Here is a 24,037-nt window from a genome sequence, read left to right as displayed (position 1 = left end):
TCTGGAGGCAGGGGTGGGGATGAGCACCACTGACTTCAGCAACAGGAACCCTCCTTCTGAGCCCAAGCTGAGCCAACTCCAAAGGAAGACTGAGGACAGCAGCCACGTGCCCCAAACAGGGCGGCGGCCTCAGGAAGAGAGGCTGCAGGAACCTGAGCTCAGACAGGAAGTAACTGTCAGAAGGTACCCAGCCTCCAGCCTTGCTCACAAGTCCAGGGTTCTGCCTGCCCTGGGCTATTCCTCCAGCCACGCCATTTGCTCTTGCTTTTACTTTCACCAGGACTACAGACATTACAGCACTTAACACACTGCCAGTCTGGCACATAAAGACAGACACTGCTGTGGTTTACTTGTGACCTATGTGCCAGCATTTTAGATGTCACTTAATTTAATCCCTAAAATGACCCTTCACAGCAGGCATCACTAGCCTTAATTTTCAGATGGGGAAGCAGAATCAGGGAGGTTAAATAACTTATTCTAATACAGGAAATGACAGCTGGGATCTGAACTCAAAGTACAGGCAGTTCCTGACAGGAAGCAGCCTCTTGACAGGGGACATCACCTGTGGATTTGCTTCCACATGTCCAGAGCCTCTCTTCCATCCTCATGGAGGCTCCCAGCTCTCGGCTCTAATATTTTTTGCATCATTCCCCAGCCCCACCTGCCCTGGAATGTCTGCATGGCAGAGCTGAACACAGAGCGGGCAGGCCCTCCACACTCACTCGACCACACCTCAAAGAGCCAAGCCCACCATGACAACATTCCTGTGGAATGACACCTCCCTCCCCGCAAGGCAAAGGGCCAGCAGTTCCACCCCACATAGCTGCTCACCTGCACTTGAGCACTTTGCAGATGTGGCATTCCCCGAGAGCTTGGCAAATAAGTGATAAAGCAGAGATAAGAAGGTGATGGGCAAGAGTAGGAAGAGGCGCACGTGTCAGGCTGTGGGTAATGACAGTGACGGGACATCAAGAGCAGTGTTTAAGGGGTTGTCTGTTCAACATCAAAGGGTACCAGGGGCCCTGCCTGGTGGTCCTCAGCTAGGTCTATCACAAGTAAAATTGTAACAGCATTCGTCCCACACATACATATGTAGGGAGCTGCACCAAGTCAACAACTTTCACTCTTACCAAATAAAAACATCTTAACATTACAAGAAAAAAAAAAAGGTGAAACTCAGAATTATGCTGTTGTTCAGTGGCTAAGTCATGTCCAACTTTTTGTGACCCCATGGACTGCAGCACGCCAGACTTCCCTGTACTCCACTATTTCCCAGAGTTTGCACAAACTCATGTCCATGGAATCAATGATGTTATTTAACCATCTCATCCTCAAATATATGAATCAACCTAACTTTGTGGAAATCTCACTTGGGATCTGCAGGTGTCCCCACCCTGGTGCAGGATCCTGGGCTCTCACAGTAAGCTAACCTGCTTGCCTCTGTTTCTGTTGCTGCCAGCCTGTCACATGCCACCAGGAGCTCAGCACTGCACACAGTAGGAACTGCATAGCATCTGTGATTGCTCTCAGCCACTCAAATATACGGGTAACCAACCCACATATCTTCATTATAAAACAAAGTAATGGCCTGCAGGTCCTTCCTGGACAAAAAGTCAAGCCATCTGGGTAAGTTCTTAACTGTTCTCTGGATTGACTACTCTGGTCTCACTTTTTCATCATCAAGAGGCGGACATGGATAATGAACTCCCGCCCAAGATAATCCCATCCTAACAAGAAAAAGACAATCTAAAAGGATCTTAACTTATCCCTGGAGAAGGGAATGGCAACCCACTCCAGTATTCTTGCCTGGACAATTATTCCATGGACAGAGGAGCCTGGCGGGCTATAGTCCATGGGGTCGCAAAGAGTTGGACACGACTGACAGTTCAGTTCAGTCACTCAGTCGTGTCTGACTCTTTGCAACCCCATGGACTGCGGCATGCCAGGTCTCCCTGTCCATCACCAACTCCCGAAGCTTGCTCAAACTCATGTCCATTGAGCCGGTGATGCCATCCATCTCATTCTCCATTGTCCCCTTCTCCTCCCGCCTTCAACCATTCCCAGCATCCGGGTCTTTTCCAATGAGTCAGTTCTTTGCATCAGGTGGCCAAAGTACTAGAGTTTCAGCTTCAGCATCAGTCCTTCCAATGAATATTCAGGACTGATTGCCTTTAGGATGGACTGGTTTGATCTCCTTGCAGTCCAAGGGACTCTCAAGAGTCTTCTCCAACACCACAGTTCAAAAGCATCAATTCTTTGGCACTCAGCTTTCTTTATAGTCCAACTTTCACGACTTAGAGTTAACTTATCTTAAATCAGAGTGTTGAGATCACAGAGAAAACAACTAGCCTGGAATGTAAGGAAAGGTAGACTCTTCCAAGGAAAACAGGAAGTGAGCATCAGCTCACCTCCAGCAAAGCCTGGGAAAGAGGGACACCGAGTGCCATACAAGTGGTGAGAAGAACTAGGTTTCCATGTTAACAAGCTGCAAGGTTGAGTGAGGCCAGGGTGAGAGGGAAGAACCCATAGGAACAAGGGGAGTTTGTACCTGCTCAAAGGGTCTTCCAAAATGGGAAAGGAGTACATCAAGGCTGTATATCGTCACCCTGTTTATTTCACTTATATGCAGAGTACATTATGTGAAATGCCGGGCTGGATGAAGCACAAGCTGGAATCAAGATTGCCGGAAGAAATATCAATAACCTCAGATATGCAGATGACAAAAAGTGAAGAGGAACTAAAGAGCCTCTTGATGAAAGTCAGAGGAGACTGAAAAAGCTGGCTTAAAACGCAACGTTCAGAAAACTAAGCTCACAGCATCTGGTCCCATCACTTTGTGGCAAATAGATGGGGAAACAATGGAAACAGTGAGAGAGTTAATTTTCTTGGGCTCCATCACTGCAGATGGTGACTGTAGCCATGAAATTGAAAGACACTTGCTCCTTGGAAGAAAAGCTATGACCAACCTAGACAGCATATTAAAAAGCAGAGATATTACTTTGCCAACAAAGGTCTGCCTGATCAAAGCTATGGTTTTTCCAGTAGTCATGTATGGATGTGAGAGTTGGACTATAAAGAAAGCTGAACGCCAGAGAACTGATACTTTTGAACTGTGGTGTTGGAAATGACTCGCGAGTCCCTTGGACTGCAAGGAGATCAAACCAGTCCATCCTAAAGGAACTCAGTTCTGAATATTCATTGGAAGAACTGATGCTGAAGCTGAAACTCCAATACTTTGGCCACGTGATGCAAAGAACTGACTCACTGGAAAAGAACCTGATGCTGGGAAAGACTGAAGGCAAGAGAACAGGATGACAGAGGATGAGAAGGTTGGATGGCATCACCGACTTGATGGACATGAGTCTGAACAAGCTCTGGGAGTTGGTGATGGACAGGGAAGCCTGGCGCGATGCAATCCATGAGGTCGCAAAGAGTCAGACACGACTGAGTGACTGAACTGTCTAACTGAACTGAAAGGTCTTCTCCATAGACCCCCACTGGGCATTCATTAGAAAGATGGGGTGGGGAGGGTGGGGTGCAGGGATGGAAGAAGATGATCCTTGAGGGTGCAGGCCCGGAGGAGGGAAGTAGTCACGGAAAAGGCACGAAGCTCCACCAAGATCCCTGTCACCTGTGGAACACAATTCTTAAACTATGAGAAGAGCAAAAAGAGATAAAACCCTTTATTCCTGTGGCAAAGGCAGGAAACCATCCTGAGAGATCACTGAGGTCTTCAAACGCTGAGGGAGGGGCAGCACTACTGAGAATGCCCTACTCCTGAGACCCAGGGACACAGAGCCTAAGCCTGAAGCTGGCCCAGGACACAGAAAATCCCTCCAACAAAGTTAGCGAGCAACAGGGAATAAGCAGTAACAGTCTACTGCCAGGGGAGGGACAAGACCACAGACACAGACACTCTCTAAGGGGCAGGCCCCCAGGCTAGACTGAAAGCTGGGGGTGGAGCAGGAACATTGAGAAAAATCGTCCAACACCCACACGTCACCTTAAGTGCAAGAAAATGCTGAACTAAGCTCAACTCCTGGTAAGACTATTTACCTCAGCCTCTGCCATCCTCAACATGTTGACTGGCATTCAATAAAAAATTATGAGACACTCAAAAAGGCAAGGAAGAGACTTCCTGGTGGTCCAATGGTTAAGACTCTGTGCTCCCAATGCTGGGGGCCCAGGATCAATCCCTGGTCAGGGAACTAGATCCCATATGCCATAACTAAGACCCAGTGCGGCCAAATAAATAAATACTAAAAAAAAAAAAAAAGAAAAGAAAAATGACTATTGATAAATGTAACAACGTGGGTGACTGTCAAAATAATTAGGTCAAAAGAAATCAGACTAAAAGGAGTATATAACTGTATGATTTCATTTATATCAAATTCTGAAAAATGGAGAAAGCAGATTAGTGGTTGCCTGGGGCTGGAGGTGGATGGACAGGATTGACTACAAAGAAGCACAGGGAAATTTGGGAGATAATGGAAATATTCTATAACTTGATCATGGTAGTGATAACTATTGAAACTCACAGAACGGTTCACTTTTAAAAATGGTGAATGTTACTATTTGTATATTAATAAGTCTGACCTAAAAAAGATGCGGTTACAACTGAAATGCCCTTAGGACACCAACCAGTCCATCACATGACACTGTATTTGACACTCCCATCACCGCCACTCTGTTCTCAAGGTGAAAATCACTGCCTGGCCAGGGGACATGAGCAATGGGTGAAACCTAAGGTTGAAGACCACAGGTGAGGCCCGTGAGGGCCACCACTGGTCTGGGGGTGATGGTTTCCAAATGCAGAGGGTGAGAGTCACATTTCAGTGACTCCCTGGTTGTTAGCACATGTCCCAGGCAGGGTTTCCCAAGCAGCAGCCACCCAGTCTCTGGAACTTTGGCCTCAGCTGCTCAGGGGTCCATACACAGCTTGCCAGTCACAAGCGAGTGAGGTCTGCACACAGCTGGCTGGAAGCCAGAAGAGGTTGGAGTTTTACCACAAAGATGTCACAAGCTGACCTGACAGAATGCCCCCCTCTGGTTGGGTGGGGTGGTTAATTATTAACACTTGTTCAAGACTGAAATGTCTCCTTTTCTTTTAATCTCTAACACTGGACCTTGTCCTCTGCCCAGCCTGCTCCACAAACTGAAACTCTGTAATACACCAAAGTATCCAGAAACTACTGCCCAAGGCTTGGGTCTAACTAGAGAGGGGAGATGGAAGTTACCTGGGTGGGCTCACTGGTACCCTCCTAGTACAGACCCTGAGTGCAAAGTTGGAAGAAATGGACAGACACACACACACCATGGTTAAATCTCTTCAACCTAATCTCTCATCCAACTGCTCATCACATAGTCTGCTAAGCGAGGGTACAGAATCACACACACAGATGTTTCTTGGTTTTCACCTCAGGCCTTTGGCTTTGACACTTGGCCTCACGGAAAGCTAACAGTCATCCAGTCTGCCTGTCTCCCTGTCTGCTAAACCTGGCCTTGACGAGGGGAGCAGGGGACAGAGCTGCGCTCACTCAGGCTCCCTTCAGCTCCAGCTTCTCCAGTGGAAATAGGCACAGCTGTTTTCTCAAGTCAAAGCCCAAAAGAAAGCTGGTACTGTGTTCCCCACACATATTTGTGGACTAGATCTACTACAGTCTTGTCTGCCCTATAATTTAGGGTTCCGGCCCGGAGTCCAACAAGAAAGGAAACTTCTGGTTCTAAACATAGCCCTGAACCCAAGAGGAATTCTGGCTTCTTAAAATCATCTAATTGTTCTGCAGTCTTGCCAATGTTCTTTCAAGCCAGCCCAAGTACGAGCACTGGGTTTGGTTACCACTGTTGGCTTCTGTGTCAACAGGAGTATGAGCACGCAGGATGCCGCTGTGAGTTCCCCACACCAGACTCCCACGAGGGCGGGGCCCTGGGTCTTCTGTGCACCGAGTGAGCCAAGAGGCCCAGCGACAAGGGGCTGGACGACATCCTCTGAACCTAATCAGACTCGTCAAAATGACAGGTCTCAATTCAGTGTAAGAGCCACCTTGTGACCCCAGGCTCCCACCAATGGGAAGCAGACAGGGAGTCCTCTGAACTAAGAATCTGCGACCTGTGAAGAGGTCGCAGGATGAGTCTAACATGGAGGATGAGGGATCCACATGGCTGACCCACACCTCCTCACTCAGAACCAGTGCTGTCCAAATGGCAGGACCGCAGGCAGCTTGGCCCACTTTCATACCTCACAGTCCCCTCCTGAGACACCCTCTGAGGCAGAGACCATGCTGCCTCTGTCCTCCTATTACACCGGCATGGGTCACGGGCCTCCCTGGCATATGGGAGATGTTAAATGTACAATCAGGGAACCTCTATCTCCTCAGTCAGGCCCAAAGCAAAACTGAGGCCCCCACCCCCAGCTATGTCAGCCACTCCTGGGCTCAAACCCAGGCATCACCTGCTGGCTCCCCAGCTGTGCTGTCCGAGGGTTTCCAAGTATCTCCCCCTACACAAGAGGGCTGGTTTATGAAGTCAAATGTTTCAAAGGTATGAAAGGAGGGCCTTGGCTATATGCAGGAAACAGAAAGGCATTGCAATGTCCAGATATGCCTCCAGGAGCAAAAAGTAGGACTGTCCTATTGAAATGACCCATGAGAGAAGCTGTGGGGAGAAGGGAGTGAGGATGCAATGGGGAGAGAGAGGCTAAGCAATTGCAAACTGGTGGCGGCAGCCAGGAAGCAAGCAGACCATCATGCAGGGAGAACGTTCCTGTGTGCAGGGGAGATCCTGGCTCTCTCCTGGTTCCAAGGGTGGAGGAGACCAATCAGGCCTTTAGGGGTGGAAACCTCCAGGTCATCACACCTGGTACAGACAGAATCCCACACTGGCAGGCAGCAAGGCAGAGCCCAGGGTCAGGGACACAAATGAGAAGGAAGAGGGCGGGGCAGGCAGCAGGGTCCTCCACGCAGCCCAGGGAAGTGTCAGGAGGAGGCTATGTGTGGAGCATCTGCTGCCAGTCTGCCCAGAGTTCCTGGAGCAGGTGAACCTCTGGAGCATTCTGAGAACCAACATCGAGAAGCAGACAACACCACTGTGCGGTGCCCAGGGGGGTGACTGACATCTTTGTAGGAGTACCCTCTGAACACGACCTGCTTCCGGTAGGGCCAGCTTTTGCTCAGTTCACCTCAGGCTGGGTGCTGAGTCCCTAGGGTTGCTACCTCCTACCGTGAGACAGAAAAACCTGCTCTCCCTACCATGAACACCTGAACCGAGACACCTTGGGTGGGAAATCAAGGCTTCTGATAAAGCTCAGGCATCAATGGCAGTTTTTGTTTTTTAAACTGCTCTAATTTTAGACTTAGAGAAAAGTTGCAAAAAATAGTACAGAAAATTTCCATATATCCCTCTCCCAGTGTTAACATCTTACATAATCATTAGTACAATGGTCACACCAGGAAATTAACACGGGGCAATTCCATTATCCAAACCAAGGAAGGGCTCCACTCAGGCTTCACCAGTTTACCTATTAATATCCTTGAATCCTGATGTTCCAGAATCCTATCCAGGATCTTGCACCACATTTAGTTTTTTCTCCTTAGTCTCCTGCCATCTGTCCAGTTCCTCAGCTTTCCCTTGTCTTTCATGACATTGACACTTTACAAAGATTACTGGTCAGTTACGTTATCAAACATCCCTCAGTTTTGGTCTGTCTGACGTTTTCTCAAAACTGGAGTGAGGTTATGCATTTTTGACAAGAGCACCACGAAAGTCACGTGTATGACATCACAGGGCTCATGTGGACAGGTCTTCTGTATGACTGACACTGACCTTGATCAATGGTGATGTTGACCTCACTGCCAGGTTTCTCCAGTGCAAAGCTACGTTTTTCCCTGTGCAGTCAGTCAAGGGGGACTGTGGCTTTCTAAAAAGGAACGTGTGGCTGCCATTACGCACTGTGTGTGTCAGCCCAGCTTGCTGATGGCTGCAGCTGCCCAGCAGATGAGAGGCATCTAATGAAGATGAGCAGCAGAGCCGACGTCTCTGGAAGACGCGGAAGCTCTCGGTGACAAAGAGGAACAGTAGCAGTTTATTTATAGATCCACTTGAAGACAGCTCATTGTAACTACTGGAGTTGAATGTTTAAAACCTCGGGAACAAAGGCTGGCTATTTTAAACTCTCCTTGCACTTGGTTCAATGGAGAGAGTTAGAGACACCGATCATCCCCAGGCACCACTCCCACCATTCGGTAATTCATGTTTTGTCCAGCTTCTCAGGACGTGAGCAAAGCCTGTGAGACAGATAACCAGGACTGGCCCTGCCTGCCCCGTAGAGGCTACGGGCCTCCAATGAGCCAAAGCCCTCACCCTGGTGCTGCCTAGGGAGGAGCCGAGGGAGGCTGCCTCCTCCCAACCCAGGGTCTCACAGCCCCCCTTTCCTGGAAAATGAAGTTACACACAGCTGTTGTGAATCAAGGTTACAGCACCTCTCCACCTCGCTCCCCCTGCAGGCTGTGAAGGGGGATAGCGCACCCCAGCGGACGCCTGCCCTAGGACAGCTGGTGGTGGTGAGCCCACCTGCGCTGATGCACCTCCAGGTGGGGACAAGGGATTCCCGGAGCTCAGAGCACACAACTCTCCGTGAGGACAGTGGAGGGTGGAGCCCCGAGGCTGGCCTGGCCCAACTGCAGCTCTGAGCTAAGGGCACTGGGCCTCTCCACGTCCCAGGACCACACTGGGAAGGGAGACATGGGGTTTCTCAAAGGCTCCCACATCCTTCTTTGAACAAAGAGCACAAAACAACGTTCTTGACGCAATGAAGGAAAATGTGAATGTGCACTAGGCACCTGATATTAAGGAATTATTCATTTTGTTGGATGTGGTAAGAGAGCTGCAGTTATTTAACCAAAAAGAAGTCTTTAGGGTAAAATAAAATAGCTGGATTAAACAAAAATATTCCAATTCTTTTAAAAACTGTGGGAGGAGACAAAAAACAAGGTTGGCAAAACATTGGAGTGAGGTAACAGGTAGATGCGGGGGGTTCATTATATTATATTCTACTTTTTGTGCTAGCTTAATAATTTTCACAATACAAAAGGGGTTTTTTTTTGGATGTTAAAAAAAAAAAAAAAAAAGCTTCCAAGTGACAGGATATGAGTTGTGGAGCTGAGGCCAAGCAAGTGGGACCCCAGGAGGATGCTGAGGTACAGAATCACTCCCACTCTGGTGTCCTGACACTTTCAAGCACAGGAGGCAAATTTGGCTAAATCTACAAACATCCAGGATAGCCTTTGGCACTGCCACAGAGAAAGCCCCAACTGCACCAAGAGCGTTCTGGGAACCCTGCAGCAGTGTCCAGAACTTCAAAGAAACTAATTTTAAGATAATCTCCATGGAAACCATCTATTCTGATTTTTTTTCCATGGTAACCAATGAGAACATAAACACAAGCATTATTCAACACCCTTATACCACATGGGCCACGCTGCCATCCAATCTGGAAAATACAAGCTGCAAAGGGCTTTTTTCCATTGAAAATTTAAAGGAAGACTAAAACTTCTAGTCCAAACATGTAGATTCTCCCACCCTCCACGACCCACACCACCCCATGCCACCTAACCCTAAGCTGACAAACCAGGCCAGCAAGTGGTTTCCTTCCTTTATCCTGGGACCATCAAACGTGCCAAAAAGCCAAGAGCCAGAGCCTGCCTCCAGCCTCACACACTCCACCCATGCTGCCCACAGACAGCAGGCATGTGTCCACTGAACTCAGATTTCCGGTTCCAGAGGCATGCTGGGCACCACGTGGATACAGAGGAAAAAGTTAGGCCTGCAAATAACTGACTGCAGCAGAGAGCGGCTGCTCTAGTAAGCAGTGCTCTGGGTGTGCAGAGCAGGAAGAGTTTGCAGCCTTCCTTCTGGGACGGCTGCATGGAGGAGGTGCCATCTGGAAAGAGACTGAAAGGATGAATGTAGCTCTGCTGGGGAACAGAGAGGGTGGGGGCCGAAGAACTACAGTCAGATGTAAGCAACTCAGTCTATTTCCACTTGTGGCTCATTTCTTCCATTTTCAGGTTTCTGAGTTTGAAAGCTCCATGGAAAAAGGAAGAAAGGGAGGGGAGGAGGGAAGGAGGAAAGAAGGCAGGCAGACTGGCTCTAGATGCCAACGGCCTCAGTTCTTGCCCACCTTCCCTGCTTTGTATGCATGGCCTCTGCTGGCTTTCTGTGGAGAGGGGACTTGTCAGCATCGCCTAGCCAACCTGTGGAGGCTTATCAGTGCTGTCACCAAAATGGTAGCATCACAGGAGTGGCCCCATGGATGGAACAAAGACACCCAAGGCATGTGGCCTGTGCCTGCCCAGGACCTTTTAACCTCAGAGTAAACGGCCACAATGTCAGGAACCCACTGTCCTGTGATTTGGGCTCACATGTGCAACTGTGGGGGCTTCCCAGGTGGAGCTAATCGTAAAGAACCTGCCTGCCAATGCAGGAGACACAAGAGACGCAGGTTCCATCCCTGCATCGGGAAGATCACTTGGAGGAGGGCATGGCAACACACTCCTGTATTCTTGCCTGGAGAATCCCATGGACAGAGGGGCCTGGTGGGCTACAGTCCATAGGGTCACAATGAGTCGGAAACAACTGAAGTGACTTAGCACGCACATGCAACTGTGCAATATCCACTGACCTCGAACCCATGCTTTGGCTGCCAGGGAGAAAGGAGACCCAAAGTAGCTCTGAGACCCTTGAAAGAGGTAAGAGCGCTCTCTAAGGTGTGAGCGCACGCCCAGGTGCCCGCACCAGGTGTATTCCGACACACTCAAAGCTGGACACAAGGGCATCCAGGCTTTGTCTGGATTTCAGAGTCAAGTTCACCCATCTTCCTGGCACTGTGACTGTTGTCAGTGCGCCTTGCCCTGGATTTTGGAGACTACACCCCCAGTTGGTTTAGTCATTAATAGGCCTTCCTTCCTAGGAATTGTGCCTTTCTCCTCTGGATAGTGACTTTGTGAAATGGATGGGAATTTTTCAGTGGCAGGAAACTACCATCGTCCCCTGGAAAAGACAGCTGGAGGAGGGAGTTCAGCTTCTGCCCATCCCACCACCCCACCCTCTGGATGTCACAGCTGTCAGGGCCATTTCAGGGCTTGTTCCTGCTCTTGCTATCTGGAAGCACTTCCCCAAAAGGCTCTACAAAGAAGACTTCCACCTGGGGGTTTAAATGTTGGGCCACAAGCACCCAGGCCAGCTCAGGTGTCAGAGACTCACCTACCAACTGCCCTAAAGGCCCTGCAGGCCCTGGAGGACAGGAGATGACCTAGGCACCCCCATCTGCAGGGTAAGAGGTGAGCACTGAAGACAACGTAGGAGGCAGGTGGCGTGGAGAATGTGGATTCAAGCACCGATGACTGGGCTGACGCAGTGGCACTAGGGGCCAGGGCAGGAGCCCACACAGGAGGACAGGCTCAGCAGAAGCTCACAGAGGGCTGCCTGGGCTCCCACCCTCCCTCTAACTGACTGGTAATAAAACCACACATCTGCCTGCTCAGTTGTCAACAGAGCCCAGAAGGTTTAACGAGTGCCTTTAGGTCTAAAGAGACCACAGGGCAACGCTGGGATTTCTTCTAACATGGCACAAAGATCAGAACCAACCACACCTCTTTCCAAATTGGGCTGAAGGGGCGCCAATTCTCCAGGTGCCTCTCCCAAGTTGTAGCAACTTCCTAAGATGGACAAAAGACTCTCTCCTTCCAGCCGTCTCCCTGCCCAGCATGCCAGGGTCTCAATCTATTGGTTTCTGGCAGCATCAGCATCACCAGAAATTTGTTAGAAATGCAAATTCCCTTACTGAATCAGACACTCTGGGGAGGGGACAAGGTGAATTTTAGCAAGCCCTCAGGGAAATTCTGATACACACCAAAGTTTGAGAAGCACCACAAGAGGCTTGCTGCAGTAAATGTCAAATGTTAAAAGGCTTGTCTCCTCACTACACTGCCAGGAAGCCCAGTAACTTCTCCCAATGCACTTCCACAAAATCATTCTCCTGCTTGTGAAAAGCAACCCGTCCCTTCTGGGAAACATGGTAATTATTTAACGTGTGCCTGGTAGCAGCCCTGAGCCAACTCCCAATCAGTCAGTTGTAGCTTCTGGAAGGAAAAGGAGAGGGGATCCTGCCTGCTTCCCAGAACTGGACATATCGGGCCGGAGGGAAGGGGCCAGCCCCTCAGCCTGATCCCCAGGGAGCCCTCTGCTACGTGTATCAGAATCTCTGGTGCTCCTAGGCAGTGCACAGCCACTGTACCCATCAGCCACTGTCCAAAGCAGGGAACGTTCTTCAAATATTGTAGCTTGGGGACTTCCCTGGTGGTACAGTGGATCAGAATCCACCTGCCATTGCAGGAGACATGGGTTTGATCCCTGGTCCAGGAAGATTCCACATGCCACGGAGCAACTTAAAGCCCATGAGCCACAACTACTGAGCCTGTGTGCTGCAACAAACTGAAGCCTGTGCACCCAGAGCCTGTGCTCCACAACCAGAGAAGCCATCACAATGAAAAACCAGAGAAAAGCCTGGGGAACAGCAAAGACCCAGTGCAGCCCAAAATAAGTTAATAATTATAGTTTAGGGGCTTCCCTGGTGGCTCTGATGGTAAAGAAATCTATCTGCAATGTGGGAGACCCTGGTTCAATCTCTGGGTCAGGAGGATCCCCTGGAGAAAGGAATGGCAACCCACTCCAGTATTGTTGCCTAGAAAATTCCATGGACAGAGGAGCCTGGCGGGCTACACTCCGTGGGGTCACAAAGAGTCAGACATGACTACCAGAAAAAGACAGAACAAACACTGAACTTCTTTATTTCTAGGATCCTCTGGCTTCTCAAGGAAACTAAGAAACCTGGAGCACTTTCTACGACTTCCACTCAGGTAAAGGTGGGGGAACATGCAATCCCAGTGTGGAGTGAGGCATCTCATCTGAGGCCCTCTGTCACCAGAGTCAGCAAAGGCTGCTGCAGCTGCTCCACCCCACCCCCACCCCCACCGGATGGTCTTCTGCAGAGTGAACCCGCAAAATGGAAAATGTCCGAAGCAGTAATGTAGGCTGGTGGGGAGAAATCAGGATACAGAGACTCCAGATGACCTGCCTGAGGTCACAGAAGAGATGTGCCATATCTGGCCAGGCCTCCGCCTTGGCTGGGAACAGGACATGGGCAGTACTGCCAGCCAAGCTCTTAAAGGGACTCCCAGAGCCAGAAGTTTCCAGCATCACCCACCTCCCCAGTAGGGTTGCCCAAGAATCTTTCCCCGGCAGCCATCCTAGTAAGAGTGCTGTACTCACCCCAGGAAGCGCCTGGCCAGCCAGGTCTCTGGTTGTCCTATACGGTGCCTGGCCCATCCCAGGTGATTTGGAGATGCCTCTCAGAAGAGGGACCTTGGGGTCTTAGTGCGGGTAATAACAGGAGTGGGCAGTGGGAACTCAACTTTCACTTAGGGTGATGGGCATGCAGACACCAGAGGCCTGGAGGGGAACTGCCAGGGGTCGACAAGCGCATACACACAAGAGTGACAAAGGGCTATGTTTCTGAGTCAGCAGTCTGTCCTGTGCAGGGCTTGGCTATCTGGCCCAGGGGCTGAGGAAGACAGGATGCTTCTGCCCCCTTAAGAAATGGGGAGAATACCTCTTGCTTGTTTCCAATTAAGAGTCTCTCAATTTTCCTAACAGAAAGGCTGAGACCCAGGGACACAGGCTTCATCTGGGCCTGGGCTGCTCACCAGCAGGTGACCTTAGGGCTCAGGTTTCTCCTCTGTGCAGCACCGGGGTGGGAATGAATTATGCCACAGGAATCACACAGAGGTGGCCTATCCACTAAGTCCCAGGAAACATGAAAACAAAGTCCCCACTGTTTCCAAGTCTGCCCCCAAAGCCCAGACTCTGCCAGCCCCAACAATGGCCAAACCAGGCAAGAAGGTGCTGGGAGGGTTGGGGAGGGTCTGCTTTCCTGTGTCTCTCACCAGGCTCTCAATGCCCATGTGCCTGGCACCCGCTGACTGCTTGAGGATCAGATAAGATCAGGCACGTTCAGGGTGGCGTTGCATGGCCTTAGACAACTGCTTGAGGATCTGCTGCCAAGAGCCCCCTTTAATAGCTTGGAAAATTCTGAGCCAGAACTGGCCTCAAGTAGAGAAAGGAGAGGCTCTTCTCTATGACATGTAAACTTGGGGTTCACGTCTGCTCTAATTACCCACAATGGCCCGTCTACAGATCCACACTTCTCCTCACTACGAAAAGTGAATGCCAGCCACTAATGTGTGTTCTCACCAAGAGACCCAAGTCTCCCAAGTTCCCGAGCAAGAATGCAAATCTATGAGACAGGTGGAGACGGGCCCCTTCCCTACCTTGATCCGATGACTCCTCAGGCCAGGGCCCTGCGTGAGAACCCAGATCTTGAGCAAACGCCACCCAGGACTCCCAGATCCTCAGCATGGGACAAGATCCAGTGCCAGGGCTCTCTGGGCCAGGAATCAGGGCCCAAGAACCCTTAAGTCAAGCCCACTCTGCAAACAGAAAATGTGGGAACTGAACCAGGGGTACAGGGGGTGTCAGGGGCTCCGTGGACCAGAGTAACTAAGAAGAAGAAATGGACCGCCCTGAGTGAAGGCTGAGGCCTTGGACCAGATATCCTCGGCTAACCTGGCCTCCTCTTCTTGGGGACAGAAGAGGAGGGCTGAGGCTCGGGGGGTCCTGGGCACTGTGCCCCAAGGAGTTGCAGGGGCGAGGGGGAAAGGAGGGCTGGTTCCTCCCACCTCATAGATTTGCTTTCGCGTTTGGAGCAAAGAGGACTCAGGCTACTCATCAGGATGTATAACTAATGCCTGCAAAAGTCTGGAAGCCGCACCAGCCCTCACAGGGACAGCCTGCTGAGCAGAGTCAACCTCGAAGATGACCTGGTCAAAAGTGCCCCACCCCCTGGCCTGCTGTCCCTCACCACAGCAGGGGCAGGGGGCTTGTCTAGCTCTGTCAGACAGAGGAAGGAAAAAGAACATTCTAAAAATAGAAAAAAGGAAAAAAATAATAAAAATAGAGCTTGGTGAGCACTTGCCATGCACTAGGCACGGTTTCAAGCGCCTGCTTGATGGGTAACACCTCATGCAATCTCACAGAGGAGGAGGAGTCGGCATCTTCCCACCTGAGGTGAGTGGAGAAAAGCCCTCGGCCCTAGACCTCAAGGTTCTCTGAACTGGAGGGCAGCCAGCTCAGAGAACTCAGGAAGTGGTTTTCTAGTTTTACTGAATTACCTAGAATTTGGCCTTCTTAACCTCCCGCCCCACCCAGCACAACCTTCCTTCCTAATTGCACAACAGGCTCTCAGATGTTTGGAAGAGGGCAAGAGTAAGATTGTTATCAGACTAAATGCATCCTTGCCATGAAAAACGATTTTAGGATGCTTCTGTGGTTGAGGCAGAAGTCAGCTATAGTGGCTGCGACTTGGAGAGCAGGTGCCAAATCCAAGGTCAGCCAAGACACAGTAGTCAACAGCCTCAGGGACTGAGCAGAAAACACAGGAGGGAGTGAGAACCATGAGAATGAGTGAGAGAGGGCAAGGTGACCAGGGCTGGAGTAGGAAACAGAGCTCGATATAGTCTCCCGACAAAGCCAGTACAAGCCGCTGCCACAGACAGCATGTGGGGAGGCACCCATCTGCTTGAAACCTTCCAACCTTCTTCCACCATGCAGCACGCCACAGGGCAGAACGTGGCGTTTCCTGCCCATTCTCAGCCTAGGACACGGGCTGCAGTCCTGTCTCTGCAGGCTTCCAAGCAGAGAAAGCTCTTTAGCCACAGTCCCGAGATCCCTTCTCATCACAACTCAGCCAAGAATAGAGGGAAAATGGAACCCATTATTCTCATTCTGAAGAGCTGGGAAATGGCTTTTGCTTTTCAACATGAAATGTGTCTAAAAATAAGCTGTGAATTTCAACCAGAGGTTGAAAATAGCTCCGGCACTGAACAGAGCTCTGTTCACAGTGGGCTCAAGGATGGCCTTCATTCCAAGAGCAAGCGCTGAAGCCACAGCCAGGGCAGGGGTCCAGGCCAGGGGCTGTCACAGGCTCACAGGACCACCCCTGCCATGGTCTGCCCCTCTGGCTTTAGACTGCCAAACTCTAACAGGAATGTGGTCCAGAATTCAAGATCCAGCACCTGGCCCAATGTGCTTCTAACATCCCCAAATGCCCAGGGGTGACTCATGTGGCATTTGAATCTGAGACCCAGAGTGTAAACAGGGCTGGGGGGGAGGTAGGGGGAGGCGGACATCAGGATCAAGAGCTCCCTGGCACGGTGGTGGTGCTCAAGGCTCTCTGAGAAACCAAGCCACCAAATCCTCACCAGGCACTACACCTCAGAGCCAGAGGAAGCCTGCAGGCAGGAAGGGCAAGAACACACTTTAAGTGTAGTAAGGAAAATCAAACTGTTAAAGGTCTTTTTCTGCTGTTTACCATCACCCCTGGAGATTCCAAAGTTTGATAAGCCAAACATTTCTACAAAATGGGCTTGTGTTAGAAAGCCAGACTAAGAGACCTGGGCCACAGTTGCTCGGTTGGGGGAGAGCCCAGATCTGGCCCATCAAGCAAGATCACAGGCTCCAGAGTTAGTGCCATCCCCGAGCTCCTCCCACCCCCACTGCAGAAGCCCCTCTTCTGGGCTCACTCCCAAGGCAGGAGTTATGCAGTGATTCTCAACTAGGAGCAGTGCTGCTCCTGAGGAGACACTTGGCAATATCTGAAGACATTTCTGACCGTCACAACTAGGGGTGGGGGGTGCTACAGGCAAGCCAGTGGGATGCTCCTAAACATCCTACAATGCACAGACAGCCCCCACAGTGAAGATTTACCTGGCCCAAAGGATCAACAGCACCAAGGCAGAGAACCCCTGCGGTGCTGGAAGAATGGTATGGGGACAGAGCTAGAGGGGCGGGGGCTCCCTGAGGAGCTGAGACACCCTGGTTGGCCACAGAATCAGTCACCAGCACTACCTCGGGCCTGGGAAGCCTGTGGGCAGGAAGAAGACTACACTCCTCAGCCTGCCTCCCCACCTCAGGGGAAAACCTAGCCACTGAGCTGTACTATACCAACTAGCTCGCCTCAGTTTGGGAAGATGAAAAAATTCTGTGTACAATGGTGGTGATGGTTGCCCAACAGTGTGAATGTACTTAATGCCACTCAACTGTACACTTAAAAATAGGCACAATGGGGCCTTCCCTGGCGGCTCAGTGGTAAAGAATTTGCCAGTCAATGTAGGAAACACAGGTTCGATCCCTAGGTCTGGAAGATCCCACATGCCATGCACCACAACTACTGAGCCTGGGGCCATAACTACGGAAGCCTGCAAGCCTACAGCCTATGCTGCACAACAAGAAAAGGCACTGCAATAAGAAGGCCACCCACCACAACTAGAGAAAGTCCTCCAGAAGCAACAAAGGCTCTACATAGCCCAAAAAAAAAAAAAATGAAATCTTAAAAAAAAAAAAGCAAAATGGTCCACATGCCACAATGAAGATCAAAGATCCTGCATGCTGTAAGAGCAAGCACAGCCAAATAAATAAATAAAAATAAATATACTTTTTAAAAAATAGGCAAAATGATGAATTTTATGTTACATATATAAAACAAAACAAACAAACCCCCCAGCTCTCCTCTTTGACCTGGGAGTCCTGAGATCAGAGCCACCACTGAAAGTGTACACTGGCGGTATGCACATGTGGACGTGGTATGTCTGGAGGAGGACGTACAGGTCAACTCAAGAGTCTCAAAGGGGCCTGTGACAAATGAGGAAAAAAGCCTGAAACAAAGAATGACTTTAGGATTAAAAAGTCAAGTCACTTTCTGGGTTAGCAGAAGTCACCTATACCAGACATGGGGTCCTGGAAGCCTGCCTACGGGGGTGTTCAGGTCCCATGTGGAAATAGAGGTTTGAGATGAGTGGGTGTTTTACCAGGACCACACAGCTGGGGTTCAGACTCTAGATCCCACACCCCTTTCCCGATTTGAGCCCCACAGGGTGACGCCCACTCGGCAGAGGGCTTGAGGCTAGTTTGGGAACAAACGTTTTTTCCGAGGCCTGCTAATCGTTCGGCTAGCCAGACCCTACCCTGCCTTGTCCTGCTGGCTTTCCCACCCGACACCCTCCATCCTAGATGATCAGGCCCTGCAGCTATGGGAAGCAAGGGTGCCCCACACCCTGTCTCTGGCTCGGACTGAAGGGACAGGGGGCAGCTGTCTAAGTTACTTTCCCAAAAGCTACCAGAAAAGGAGCATGGGAATCTCCCCTTGCTGCTGATTACTAATCATTCCCAAGAGACAGATAGCAGACCCCTCTCCTGGGATGGGGAAGACTTCCAGCCAGCCCTTTACCACCTGCAGTTTCTAGCTTAGTCAGCCCTGTTCCAGGGACCAGCATGGTGAGCCCCCAGGTCTAGACACTGCAGCAGGCGACTAGGCCCCAGGTGTCTCAACTGTGAACGAGAACAATTACTCAGAGCACTCATTGTGACGAGGTCAGGAATACAGAGGGCACTACTCGTCAAGGCCTCAACAGGGTGTGGTTCACATAAATACCCAAGAGACGGGAAGCTGTAGAGGAGGTGGGCATGGACCCCAAGGGATCTCAACCCCACAGTCTGGAAAATGCTTTTCTAAGTGGAAGATGAAATAGCGACAAGCAGACCACTGGGCAACCCAGCTACCACTCTCCCAACAAAACCAAAAGCTGAGAACTGGATGCTCCTTGGCAAATGCAGAGGAAGAACAAAACCTCTGGGCCAAGGGCAACTCTTGGAAGAAATGTTTTCAACCCCAACCTGGCGTGTTCCTAGAGGGAGTCCCACACATAGGACAGGGCGTGGGCGGGGCAGGGCCCTCTGCTGGAGCCAAAGAAAGCCCTGGGATGGACTTAAAGGCTTCCTGGTTCTATTCTGGGCCAACCTTGACTCGCTGGGGGCCTTGGGCAAGCCGCTTCCTGTTGTTCAGGCCAGCTTCTGCGTGTGGGAGAGGCCACGCTGCCACTAAGGTCCAGGCAGGAGAGATTTAAGCAGCCTGCACCAGAGCTTACAATCCACGTGGCTCCACCTCCTTGGCGTCACTGTTTATTTCAGCCAAAGCTGAAAATTATCTTCTTTAGTGAGACGATATCAGTTATCTTTTTTACTCCAAATATTTGTCCAAAAAATATTGTTAACTATTGAATATTTTAAATTCAGGAACACTGAATGCCCTTTTACCAACAAAGGTACTAAAAATGGTTTGTGGCTGAGGAACTTCCTTTCCATGGTTTAAAAAAAAAAAAAAGGAAGTGAGAACAGGGCTGGGGCCCTTCCCATTCGTCCTAGCTGTGGCTTCAGGCCCTGCACCCTCTAGGAATATGACACTGCGCCCAGGGCTCAGCACCAGAGAGGTCCTTCCTCTCCTCAGGCCTCAACCAACCAGTGGCCCATACCACAGAAACAATCCCCCAGCAGACGACAATCCCCCAGCAGACGACGCGGGGCCTAGGCATCCGGCAGTCTACACTAACAGCCTCCTCACATCTTGTTTGTTCACTCCGGATTTGAAACAAAGCACCATAAGCACTTAAGAAGTTTCTGGTAAATCATGAGATTTTACCAGGGTCTCCTCCATGGACCTGGCCTAAGCCTACCATGCCCCCACCATCCCTGAGCCCAGTCCACCAGCCACAGGGCTCAGGATAATGCCTGTCAGGCCACTTACCAGAGCCCCAGAGGAGCTGGCCTGCGCAGCCGGGGGCCTCTGCACTCTTAGCACTTCTCCATAATCGACGACATCAAAGTTACTCTTCCAAACCATCACCTGTCGAGGCCGACAAGCACACAGAATCAGGAGAACTATCCCTTACCTGTCCTTCTTCATGGAGAAAATGGGCCCAGAGGCTAGCACCAAAGTTCTGGGCCAATGGTGGGATTGTGGTCCCCACCTGGCACCCCACTCATCTCCGGACCTGCCCCACCTCCCTTGGAGAGCAGACTTTTTGAACAGGCCCCGAGAGGACCGGCGCTCCATCAGGGTGGAGAGTCATCATCACCACGGGGCCTCTGCACTGGCTTCTCCCTGGGCCCGGGGCATCCCAGGCCCAGGCTCTATATAGCCAGCATCTCAGGCTAAATGTCCGCCCCAACACCACCTTCTCAGAGAGGCCTTCCCTGGCCCTCTTGCTAGTTTTGATCATAGCTCTCTACTTCCTTCAAGGCATCATACTCAGTAGTTGTTTAAATCTCTGTCTGCTTTCCCTTGTTTATCACCTATCTCCCCACTAAAATAGAAGTTCTTTACGGTGGCGGCCTGGCCAGCCTCACTGTGAGAAGTGGTTCAGATAGACTCCAGGCCATACTACTAGGGTTAAGATCCTGGCTACACCCCTTACTGTGGCAAGGGACTCAATCTCTCTGTGCCTTGGATTCCTCATCTGTGAAATGGGGATGAATGGTAGTTCACACCTCACAGGGCTGCTATGAAACTCACAGACACTGGCCGCAGGGAGAAGTCTGGCCCCAGAGAGAACTGTTTAACATATCCATTATTCTACATCCCACTAGGAGAATCTTCATGCCCTGAGGTTCCTCCTACAAAAGCTGGGTAAGAGCGCTCCCTGCTGGAGGGTGTCAGCTACACTCCTCCAGGACCACTTCCAGGATGGTAGGAATTGTGAATCGTGGCCAGTAGTCAACTAAGGCCACAGAAAAACTGCCAGATCCACATAAGACGGAAACTCAATGTCCCCTGATGCTTCCCCCATCAGGATGCAGCCATAAGCCTGGTTCTGTGTGAAGCTGCTCACCACCCTCAGCTGATGGGGATCCAGGGTCTCTCACTGGTACCTTTTACAAAAAGAACGTCGGCACTCACCCCCTTTTTCATAGGGCTCTGTGCACTGCACCAGTCTAACTGTTGAATAATCCTGAGCAGAGGAATGGCTATTGGGAATGTGGAGAGAGAATGTCAAATGCCATTCCCAAAAGGCTCTCAGAGCACACAATAGGAAGGCAGCCAGGGAGCTGACAGTGGTGGCTGCCGAAGGGGGGCTCAGGGTAGGGGCCCTACTTCCTACCAGGGTGTCTTGTGCTTTTACCAGGGCTTTACTTATGGTGTGGATTTATTAGTTTTCCTAGTCTTCTAAGCAATAAGCCAGGACTCCACACCCAGGGAAGGCTCAGGAGTCTCCTTTGTCTTCCTCCTGCTTTGTCTGGTCAGCACAGGAAATGGTGCTGATGTGGGAAGAGAGCTGCCATCTCGTAGCCCAGCTGTGCCTCCAACCACCCTCTGCTTTACTGACAGACTGAACCAAAATCAGCTCACTGGGAGGCCAGTGGGACTGTCCTGGATGAAGCCATCAGAGCTGTAAGGCTGGAGAGCAGCGGGATGAACATTCTGGGCAAGCTACCAGATCACAGTAGCTCAGAGTAGCCACTGTTTCCTCCCCAGCTCAGGGAAGTATGGTTTTCTGGCCAAGCAGCACTGCATCAGAACCTGGAGAAAGATTTCCAGTGGGAGGCCTACCAGGTCCCAGACTCCGGGCCAGACCCCAGGGACATGGTGACAAGGTAGGACAGGACCTCCTCACACATGTTCTAGCTCTGCAATCGTGGAGCTGGAAAATGCTGTCCCCCTCAGACAGCACAGGAGCAGGCCGGGGAGCGATGGACAGCAGACAGTGGAGCGCAGCCTCCAGCCACGTCCTAGCTCAGACTCAGCTTACTCACCCAGAAGGGCTGAAGAGAAGGTCTGTCCCCCGGGGCTGCCCCGAGGACTCAGTGAGGGGTCACGTTCTTGCCGTGTTGCCCACATTACTAGGTCCACAGTAAGCATCCCATAATTATCTAATTATTCACCTATAATCAGGAAAAAGAAGTTCCTAAAAAACTCTGGGGACTTCCCCAGTGGTCTAGTGGTTAAGTCTCCACACTTCCAATGCAGGAGGCACTGGTGTGATCCCTGGTTGAGAAACTAGATCCCATATGCCTCATGGCCAAAAAAAGAAAAAAATCCAAAACAAAAAACCCTCTATTTTACCTTTCTCATGGCAACACTAACCCAGACACCTTCCAGCCCACACTGGTTTGAGCAGTAAGAGTTCTGAGATGCTGCCATGGGTCGGTGCCTGCAGCACACCTGCTCTGGGGAAGCAGGGTGCCGCTCTAAGCACCCCACCCCAAGATCCAGCCTTTAAGGTTGCTGAAAGCCCCCAAGGAAGCTGGTGAAACCCAGCCCATCCATCCCCGGGGCACCTCGGCCCCCTGTCTGTTCTACTCAGTATCTGCTGGGACCCCTTGGACCATTCTTTACTTACTTGTTCATCCGAACCGCCAGAAGCAAAATACTCCCCCATTCTTGAAAAGGCAACCGTGGTGGCTGGACCCTGTGAGAACAAGCCAAAAAGAACAAACACCAAAGGTCACTCTAGATCCTCAATGCACAGGAAGAAATCAGAATCTCATGAGTGCCAGTGGCAGCAGAACTCAGGGCTGAGCACCTCACCCAGCCCATGCTCTCCCCAGCCTTGGGCGGGGGAACCGGCGGGGGCCAGTACAGGAGCACGACCACTGAGGCTCTGTTCCCAGACACCACTGACAAGGCCAGGCCATGGGGTCAAGGGCCAGGATGAGCGGGAAGTCTGTGCTGACAGCCTTGCTAGGCCAACACCACTGTCCTCACTTTCCAAGGAGAAGCCAGAGGTCAGAGAGGTGCCCTGGCTTATCCCAGGCCTAGCACTGGGGCCAGAACTTGGTCCTTTTGACGAGACCATGCCCCACCTCGTGTCCCTCTAATGGAACTTTCCTCATGTTGGGGCCCTGGGAGGAGACCTGACGCTCTGGCTTCTCAGATGCTGAAGGTCCACACAACTGTCCAAAGGATGATGCCAGGCCTATGCCCGGCTGCGCCCTGAGGGCCAGTGAGCCCATCCAGGCTTGAGGCAGGGGACATGATCTCCCGTAAAGAGCGAGGATTCTTCCTCAAACGCCTCCAACCCGTGGCAGAAAGGCACACAGCAAGAGTCGGCTCAGCACACCACCACAAACCATTGCTTCCTTTTGGCCAAACTTTAGTGTGGCTCTACCTGGCATTCCCCAAGCAAAGCCAGATAAAGGAGGTTCTCTCCTAGAGGACGATGGTGCAGCCGCTGTCTACGGCCACCTCAGTTCCTCTAGAGCAGCACAGGGAGCAACAGGAACCCCTGCTGCCCACGGGAGGGGCCCCGGTCAGCGGGGCTGACACAGCGGTGCTGCCCACACACCTGCGGATAGCGGGACACTGGGAAGCACTTCCGCTCGGTGCCACAAAGACCAGACAGGCTGTGGCTGGAGGGACCTGAGGCCTCGGAGCAGCGTCAGCCCGTCCAGAGAGAAGGCGGGTTAGACAGAGCCGCAGGACGCACGTCTGCCTGTGTCTCTGGAATCTACCCACAGCTCCTCTCCTCTGAGCTGCCCATGAAGGGGGGCGGCGATGAGGAAGTAGTACAAGGCTGGCTAACACCAAGTGCTCAGGCTGCCTGGAGCACTTCACTTGCAGTGACACACGTAATCCTCAGGCGCGGTCTGCATGTTTACCCTTCTGAAGGGTGACATGTCCAAGAGGGGAGGACAGGGCTGAGGGTCAGGGATGAAGCCTCCAGCTGTGTCTCTGCCTTCCTGTGCAGGTGCGGCCCCAGGGGCTGGGGTCACAGAACCCAGGAGTCCTGGGCAGCCTACCCATCAGGACAAAGGAGATCCACTCTCACTGACGGGAAACAACGTCCACTTGCATGGCTGACAACACAACATCAGGAGCAGAGCACCATGGCTGCAGGCGCAGGGCTGGGCGCAGGGTGGGAGCAGGTCGTGTATCGCCCAGACAGCCCTCCAGGAGGACAGTCACCACAGGCTGACAGGACTTAAGTGAGGGCAATTTCAGGTGACAAGTTTACTTGAGTCTTAGAAATCTCTTTACTGTCCCATACTTTCAACATTTTAATGAGTATATAGCTATACTACATGAATACAAAGA

At 51.3% G+C, this 24,037-nt stretch overlaps 1 protein-coding gene across 14 annotated transcripts in view; it reads right to left on the bottom strand.

The window, feature by feature from the left end:
• The window catches only part of POC1A (POC1 centriolar protein A), a 76,389-nt gene that overhangs the window by 21,284 nt on the left and 31,068 nt on the right, over window positions 1-24,037 (bottom strand). For 9 of the 14 annotated variants that reach the window (XR_014064088.1, XR_014064087.1, XM_081525290.1 and 6 more), the window contains exons 8-9: window positions 22,344-22,412; window positions 19,751-19,849 (exon numbers count right to left, since the gene is read on the bottom strand). Coding sequence is in view for 12 of the 14 variants with exons in the window: in XM_081525290.1 (XP_081381416.1) it covers window positions 19,751-19,849; window positions 22,344-22,412 (168 nt within the window). In the remaining 2 variants the exon portion in view is untranslated. Of the gene's footprint in view, window positions 1-19,750; window positions 19,850-20,084; window positions 20,108-22,320; window positions 22,413-24,037 lie in introns of all 14 variants that reach the window. The other 5 variants (XM_081525294.1, XM_081525289.1, XM_081525287.1 and 2 more) reach the window with 2 other exon arrangements.

The sequence above is a fragment of the Giraffa tippelskirchi genome, chromosome 9 (genome assembly GCF_054371585.1).
Source record: "Giraffa tippelskirchi isolate mGirTip1 chromosome 9, T2T-mGirTip1v1.2.pri, whole genome shotgun sequence".
NCBI lineage: Eukaryota > Metazoa > Chordata > Mammalia > Artiodactyla > Giraffidae > Giraffa > Giraffa tippelskirchi.
This window is presented reverse-complemented; position numbering and strand designations above follow the sequence as displayed.